The 7,925-nt window shown below is 53.6% G+C and overlaps 1 protein-coding gene across 5 annotated transcripts in view; it reads right to left on the bottom strand.

The window, feature by feature from the left end:
- Window positions 1-4,876: 4,876 nt before the first annotated feature.
- The window catches only part of AP2M1 (adaptor related protein complex 2 subunit mu 1), a 42,670-nt gene continuing 39,621 nt past the window's right edge, over window positions 4,877-7,925 (bottom strand). For all 5 annotated transcript variants that reach the window (XM_073359184.1, XM_073359185.2, XM_073359187.1 and 2 more), the window contains 4 exons: window positions 7,785-7,920; window positions 6,750-6,847; window positions 6,442-6,553; window positions 4,877-6,005 (listed from right to left, as the gene is read on the bottom strand). In XM_073359184.1, the coding sequence (XP_073215285.1) occupies window positions 5,871-6,005; window positions 6,442-6,553; window positions 6,750-6,847; window positions 7,785-7,920 (481 nt within the window). In that variant the 3' untranslated portion in view covers window positions 4,877-5,870. The remainder of the gene's footprint in view (window positions 6,006-6,441; window positions 6,554-6,749; window positions 6,848-7,784; window positions 7,921-7,925) is intronic.

Raw genomic sequence — 7,925 nt, 5'->3', positions numbered from 1 at the left:
GCGCCTTAGAGACTAACCAATTTTCTAAGGTGCCACAAGTCCTCCTTTTCTTTTTGCGAATACAGACTAACACGGCTGCTACTCTGAAATCTGACTTCTGTTCCTTCTCCTGCACCCCCATACGCTACAGACCCGCTCTCCCCCTCCCAAGCGAGGGGATCAGCTACACAAAGCCCCGGAGTTCAGAGTCCCAGTGGCAGAAGTTCTCCACTTACCCAGTGATTCCAGCCAGCTCCTTGCAAAGTCTGGAAAACAGTCAGCAGCAGGATCAGGAGAGCAGCCCTGGCGCCCCCCCCCCCCCTTTCGGCGTGGCTGAACAGGCATATGGAGACCCGTGCCCATGGCTGGGTTCAGCTCTCCCCTTCCCCAAGTGACAGGGCTCAGCACAAAGTGTCCCCCTATCCCTACTGTGGCCAATCCCACCGACAGCCACCCGCATGCGGGCCCTCTGCTGTGAGAGCACACGTCTGCGAGGTGCCCCCAAGCCACAGCGCAGGTGGGCCCAGCTCTGCTAGATTGGATCCATCTGTCCACAAGGCACGGAAACAAAGCAAAGCCCCACTTCAGCCATTCCAGCTTCACAGCCAGATGCAGACCCCTTCCCCGGCCCGGCCCAAACCAAGAGGCTGAACAGCACCGACAGCCGGATTGTCACACCGGCTGATACGCCACGACCTCCCCCCCATTTCTCCAATTCTGTCCCTTTCAGCCTGAGCATCCCCCATTTCTTAGTTACTTGCAACCCCCCACCAATCCTTGCCAACCACTGCAGCCCAGCATCTCCCCACCCCCCGCTCATTATTCTGCCAATGCCCCCATTCTGTCCTGGGCTCCTTGACACAGCCCAGCGGATGCCCTTTAGGCTCAATGGTAATTCGGACCAGAAGGGAACTCCTGGCTCACAGAGACCACTAGCAGTATGTTTCAGGTGCCGGGGGCAGCCAACAGAGAGGTAAAGCACTGTGGGGCAGGAGGCAGCACTGAGGAAGACTTGGCTGGTGACTCCTATCCTGCGCCAGGCCCAGCTGCAAGTCCCAGTTGGGGAACACAGGACTTCCTCTTCCCCTACATGGCATCTAGGGCTGGCTCAGACCCACCCCCCAATTTTTCCTGCCGGCTGCAGGAAGCCCTGCAAACTCCCCATTCCCCCACTTCCTGTGCCCATCACTCCTCAGCTGCACAGGGAGGGATCCCTGTACAGGGAGCTGTACCCCCATCTTCCTAATCCCCATGCATCTAGCCCTCCTGCTGAGCCTCCCCCCTGCCTCAGAATCCCCCTTAATGAGCCCCACTTCCCCTGCACCTGGAGCACCCCAATGAGCCACCAACACCGGGATCCCCACCCCACCAAGCCCCAACCAGCTGCACCTGGATCCCCACCCCACTGAGCCTCATTCCCCCAGCTTCTGGACCTCCCACTAAGCCCCCCCAGATGCCCTCCCCACCTTCACCTGGACCCCGTGCAGAGTCCCATTACTGTTGCACCCAGAACCTCCCCCCGCCCCAACAAGCCCCTGCACATCCAGATGTCCAGTGAGCTGCCTGCAACCAGATTGCCCCACACAGAACCCTCTCAACCCACACCTGGATCCCCCCCACACTTAGATACTGCCCTGCTGAGTCTTCCTGCCCACACCTAGTATGGAGGGGCAGGACCCTAGGGTGTTTCTGGGGCAGGCACATTCCTTGCTCTGTGTCAAGGCTGGGTGCAGCCTCATCACTGAGTTTATGTCCTGGGGGCCATGGGGGACAGCTGCACAGTGATCTCCCACCTCTGTGCAACCAGGGGCCTGTGCTCCCCACTGCCATGCTGGAGTCACATTTATTTGACAAATAAAATATGCAGAATTTTAAAATATTGTGCGCAGAATGCCCTCAGGAGAACCTGTAGTTCATTAGGACCAGTGCCCAAGTGAATGGGCCCAGTTCAGAAGAATGAGGTGGAATCTGTGTCCATGACCATAACTACACCTCCTTAAGACCCCCTCATGCTGCGGGAAGGCCAGTTGTTTGGCACTGCTGCCTTTGCCAATCATGAGTGGCTCACTTTTCACCTCAGCCCCTGCACCTTCCCCATCAACCAGATGAAATTCAGTAAAGAAATACACGGTACTACACTTAAGAAATGAGGGGAGGAGAAATCAAATGCACAACACAAAATGGGGAACAAACAACTAGGCAATGGTACTGCTAAAAAGGATCTGGGGGTTACGGTAGATCACAGATTGTATATGGTCTAGGTTTACTTGGGACTGCTTTTACCACAGAGGGCTGGACTTGACTACTTCAAGGTCTCTTACAGACTGACATTTCTAGGATTCAGTTGCTTTAAGCACCGGCTGTGTCTTGTTGTCTGTACATGGGGAGTTTTGGGATGGGGCTACTGCTATGTACAGAGCCTAGCACCCCACTCTCTGCTCAGGGTTGGTGCACGCTAGTGGAATAAAAAGCCGTCTAAGTCACTACAGCAGAATCAACTCTCAGTACCAGGGAGGATTTGAGCTGCAAACACAAACACAAAATCAATTCACAGTGCACCGCTCAGGCCCAGCCAATGGCACCAGTTTCACACAAGAACATCACAGAGCCTGCAACTGGACTCAGCTCAGCAGGAAGGGTTTGCCTACACTGCTGTTTTCAGCCCTGTAGCGAGGTGTCTGTTTCGTTTGCAGTGTAGATGTTCCAGCTCAGGCTGGAAGCCAGGCTCTGAGACCTTTCTCCCTCACCAGGGCTCAGCTTGGGCTCCAGCTTAAGTGGAAACAGCAACATTGATATTTAGCCCCATATCACAAGGCCCAGTTTTGCTGGGTATGTCTTTTTTGGGGGTGGGGGGCAGTATCGACATATGTTTAAGGAACAAGCACAAGGCCAAGTGACCTGGATGACAAGTGTGTGCTCTAGTTTAAACTAGAAACCTTGGTGCTAGGAGAGGATGCAGAGGATTTGTTCGAGTGAAGGTCAGGGCTCTTCCATGCACCTAGAGACGAGACAGAAGCCCTTCTCATTACATGTTCAGTATTTCTAGAGCCATGTACCAAGGGGAGCAAACCCTTGGCAGGCAGGGAGATTTTACTACAAGTCCTGGTCAGAACCAGTACTAGAAACAGAGAGCTCTTAGCACCAAGCTAGTGCTGCTCCTTGTCAGATGAAAGGGTGGCCCCAGCCCATGCTGCAGCAGACCAAATCTGGAAGCAGAAGCTCCTAGAGCAGGAAATCCTAGGCTGTTCATCCACCCCCATCGTACATACCAACTCTTCTTCCTCATATAGTTGTGGTCACTGTATGCTATCGCCGGCCCAGACATCTCTGATGGCCTTTGGGGGAAGATGATGCTGGTAACAGTAGTTTGCCCAAGAACACCCTCCACAGCCCACCAGAGGAGAGGTGGCTGAGCCTGCTATTCTGAGCACTTCAGCCCCAGGGTCTCATGGCCTCAATCTGCCAGCTGGAGACAGTGATGGCCCAGTAGGGGTGCTGAGGGGGAGGAGTACGTACACCATCCTAAAAAGTAGGGGGATGGGCTCCATGTCCAGAGCCTGAGACAGCATCCAGCCAGGCTCAATGGGGCCTTGTTTTTGTAGTAGGGATCATAGGACAGGCTGCTGCGTAATGCTCTTCCCCTAAACAAGGGGAGCTGGAAACAGGGTAGTGCCTATGAAACTAGCACTTCACTATGGTCAGACATTACCATGCAAGACAGCGTTCCTGCACACTGACATTATGGCTTTAGGGAGCCACTGCCTATGCTCCAAAGGAACTGGAAGTTCCTGATGTGGGGTCCAGAGACAGACTTGCATTATCAGACAAGGACCGACTGGCAACTCCAGGTGCAAGCCCTTCAGCATTAGGCTACAAGGAAGGCTCGATGTTCTGACTTTGTATCTCACTCCACTGCTGCAGAGATGGGCTCCAAAAGCCTCTGTTCCCACTTTGAGAGTTAGCCTTTGTGGCTCAGAGGTAACAGTAATTAAGGGTAACAAAGCAGAGGTGCCAGCCTGAGTGCATGGGAGTGCAGGGGGATGGGCTACCCCATTCATCTCAGTGGGCTGAGAAACCAATGTTAGCCCAATGCACCCACCCCCTGAATCGGACTGCTAGGTTCCCCTTCCACCCGACCCAAGCCTTCCACTCTGCTCTGCTGCAGGCTGCAGAGTGGCTCGGTCACTCACTCCTGGCCAGAAGACGACAGACCTGGATCTGCCTCGTGAGCTGTGTGCTGGGCCAAGACCACAGTAAAGGATCTTTACTTTCTCTCTCACCCACCCCCACAAAAAACACTGCTTTATAGCAAAGTAACGAGCACAGGACTACAGTGCTGGCCATTTGTATGTCATTCAGCCAGGCGGAGTCTTTTCTTAAGTCTAGGTGAACTTGCAGCAGACTCCAGGGGCTCTCATTGAAGGTAGGTGTAGCTTGACAGGCTCCATGGGCCTCAAGCACTTGCAGCTACCAGAAGTCCAGTCAGCGAAAGGTCTCTGCCTGAAAGAAAGTTGCCACTAAAGCTGCCAGATCAATGACCCCCATCAATTTAGGGGTTCTGCCCATTTACTACTGGGCTACAGGGTGTTGCCACATGCTGCTCTGCAGAGTCATTTGAGAAGTTAGCAGCACTGCTGGCTCCTGCAAAATGAGGGTGTCTGCTGCAGGGGAGCTCTGTCACAACCCGAGAGTCCAGGGAGTGAGTGGCCAGGTGAGTGGTGCTGCCATTACTGGCAAGCAAGAGCTTCACTGGCCCTCTTCACCTGTCCCACCCGGGCAAACTCTCAAGCTATTGGGAGCCCTGACATTTCCAGCAACATGGCAGTATTTACAGGTCAAAGCCTGTGTCCCAGCTCGGATCCTTCAGGGCCCCCGTAACAACAGCTCTCACAGCCTCCTCTGTTCTACGTACTTTATTAGGTTTAGAACTGGACAAATCACAACGTGTACAAAATGGAGACCACACTATTCGAAGCAGAGGACTGTGGGTAGCAGCAGCATTTCTATAGACCCAGAAGCATTTGGTAGAAGTGTGGGGAGGGTGGGCTGGGGCAGGGGGCTCTTACTGGCCATCATGTTTCAGATTGCCAAGGACGGATCCTGTAGTTCACATCCTGGGTAGAGTAAGGATGACCTGCGCCCACACCCGCTGGGATGGAAGAGGAGTTTCCAATCCACTGAGGGCAGACTCTGGCTCAAGCCAGCACCAGGTGGGGGTAAGTGCGCCAAGGACCTGATATGGGCTGTGAAATGCTGTGCCACCCACATACACACCAGCGAGAGCGTCTTAAACCCTCATCCTTTTTGGTCACAAACCTTCCCATGGCAGGACACGATACTGAAGACTTTGCAAGGGAAAAAAGGGAGGTGGGGAGGCTTGGCGCGCTCACCACACCTAGGCGCCTCAGACTGCACAGCAATGTCTACCACGACAGCAATAACTAGTACAGGAGCCAGGTCAGCGTCAACTCAGATTTGTCCAGTCTACGGTTTTCAGGTCTACTCTACGAGTACATATGCACAAGAACTTCAAAAATACTAGGATATGATGCGAGTAGCGAGACACCAACAGAAGAGTTTAATGGTGGATGTTCCCTAGAACGATCCTAGGAGGATGGTGGTTAGACTAGTCCCTCCCCACCTTGGGACAGGAAGCAGGAGGCTAGCTATGCTCCTCCTGTGCATGGTCAGGTTCTGAACTTCAGCTGCCACTCTGGTGGTAACGGAGATCATAGACAGGAGAGAGTCCATTCCCGAGGTGAGCCACAGGGGTCTAACTTCCAGTCCGTGTGCAGAGGGTGCCAGACAGATGCTCTCTTTAAGTGTACTTGAAGACCAAGGAGACTGGGAGGGTGGCTGGGGAAGAGAGGGAACCCGCCAGCCTCTTGGGGCTAGCACCTGGTCTCATAGATTCCACTCCTGCCAATGTACCTCACCCATTTGATCACATCATGGTCACTGTAGTTCAGCTTTGGCTCAAAGACTTTCAGATAACGCACCTTCAGCCCAGAGGGTGCGAATGGGACCTGTTCAGAGAGGGAACAACCAATGGAAAGCGTATGAGCAGAGCATCTGAGAACACTGCAGGCACTGTGGATCCTGATCATGGGATGCAATGCTATGAGCCTGGCACAGAACTCCTAATCCTAGGGCTGATCTTCCTCCAAACCAGGCATGGCAAAAGCCAGAGGGTCCCTGGGGGAAGGAACAGGGAAGGCATTTCTAGTGACTTTGAAGGCACAAACACAGGGAGTGCTACAGCCACACAGGGAACTGTGTTCCTAACTGCAGTTAGGAACACAAACTGTGGACCTCCTCCCATGGCTCCCAAAGCGGCCTCCTACAAGCCTGAGCAGGAGAGCGCTTCCATAGCAGAGGTTCCTCCCAGCAGGACAGGTGGCAGCAGCCAAGTGCCCACAAGGCTAGATTTGCATCTGAGGAGGAGGGATGCAGTCATCCTACCTCAAAGTTCATGGAGATTGGCGGCCGAGCCCATTTCTTCTTGTCATTGGTGGGCAGCAGTTCAATCTCTGCACTGATCTGGGACTCCTTCATTCCAGCCATACGCTTAATCCTAGAAAAGAAAAGACCAGAGATGTCAGACTCAGATTCCAGCTATTCCACCTCTTCTCTGGGAAAGAGGTCTGGCCTAATGCAGACAGGGTGCTGCTGGCCCCAAGTACCCAGCAGAGTTGTGGAGTTACTCCTGATTTGCATGGAAGCGTGGTTCCCCCAATGCAAGCAGCGTCCAAGCTGCCATGCTCACTTACTTCCACACAATAGCGTTCTCGCTGGCCTTGTACTTTGCCTTCCCTTTCATACAGATGACTTGCACTCCACTGGTATTGAGGGGAGTTGGGATTCGGACCTGGAAGACAGTCAGTGAGCAGAGGCAGGAAGAACTCTGGCTGGGGTTGAGAGTCTGTGGGCAGCTTCATCTTAACTCAAGAACAGCCATGACTGGGCAGCTTGTCCTGTATTCCCTGACCCTATCCCATCCATTCCAGGGCTCACAAGCTAGCTGCTACTGCAGAAACACTAGATACTGCTCCAGGAATTATAGCATGAGACTCTACCCAGAGGGAAAGAAACCCAAGGGCTTGGAGAGAGCGCTTTAAACCCCTGAGAGCCAAAACTGCCAGCTGGTGCTGAAGGAGCCAACTGAAGGGCAAGATAAAGCCTTTTCCCTTTAATTCAGGCAGGCAGATCTGCTTGAGGAAGCATTGGAGGGGGGGGAAGCATGAGTATGCCTTCCAGCAAGTATTACAAGCAGCCCTCCTCAGGAAGGGTAAACCCCACTGCAGAGATGTATGCATGAGGGGAACGGGTTTGCATGCGAGCCCAAGAGGTTTACATTAATCTACACCATGAACACCTGGATAAGGTAGACAGGAGTTCTGCACTGCAGTATTATGCTCCCCCTGGCAGCAGGCTCTGCTGCTGCACATCTGTACTTGGCCTGGTTACCTCTGGCTGCAGTGAGCAATGGGGCTGCTCATAGCTCACTGCATCAGGTGAGTGAGAAGGGTACAAGCATTAACAGTGGCTGGAATGCTCAGCGAACAGCTGCTGGGCAGGTGCCTGGAAGAGCACAAAGTGAGCCCAGTCCTGCACCTAGGGAACGGTCCCAATTCTGAGGTGCAACTTTTCAGGCAGATTGCACACAGCTGACTTCGTAGCCCTTTATCTCCCTGAATAGCAGCACCAACACTGAGCCTTTCTAGTCTTGCACAGAGGATACTGGGGTCCCAGCTAAGCCCCCTGCTTCTCTCCAAAGCACAAAACTGCATGGGGCTTTGTCCTACCTCTATCTTCTGGGCCAGCAGGGAGGGTTTGAAATTGGATTTGATCACCACTTTTACTTCCAGCTTGGTGCGGCCCACCTCCCGCACCAGGGGAATGACACGGAAGGGCAGGATGATGTCCTTGGTGGTTCGGTATCTGCA

This window comes from Lepidochelys kempii, chromosome 9 (genome assembly GCF_965140285.1).
Source record: "Lepidochelys kempii isolate rLepKem1 chromosome 9, rLepKem1.hap1, whole genome shotgun sequence".
NCBI classification, from domain to species: Eukaryota; Metazoa; Chordata; order Testudines; family Cheloniidae; genus Lepidochelys; species Lepidochelys kempii.
This window is presented reverse-complemented; position numbering and strand designations above follow the sequence as displayed.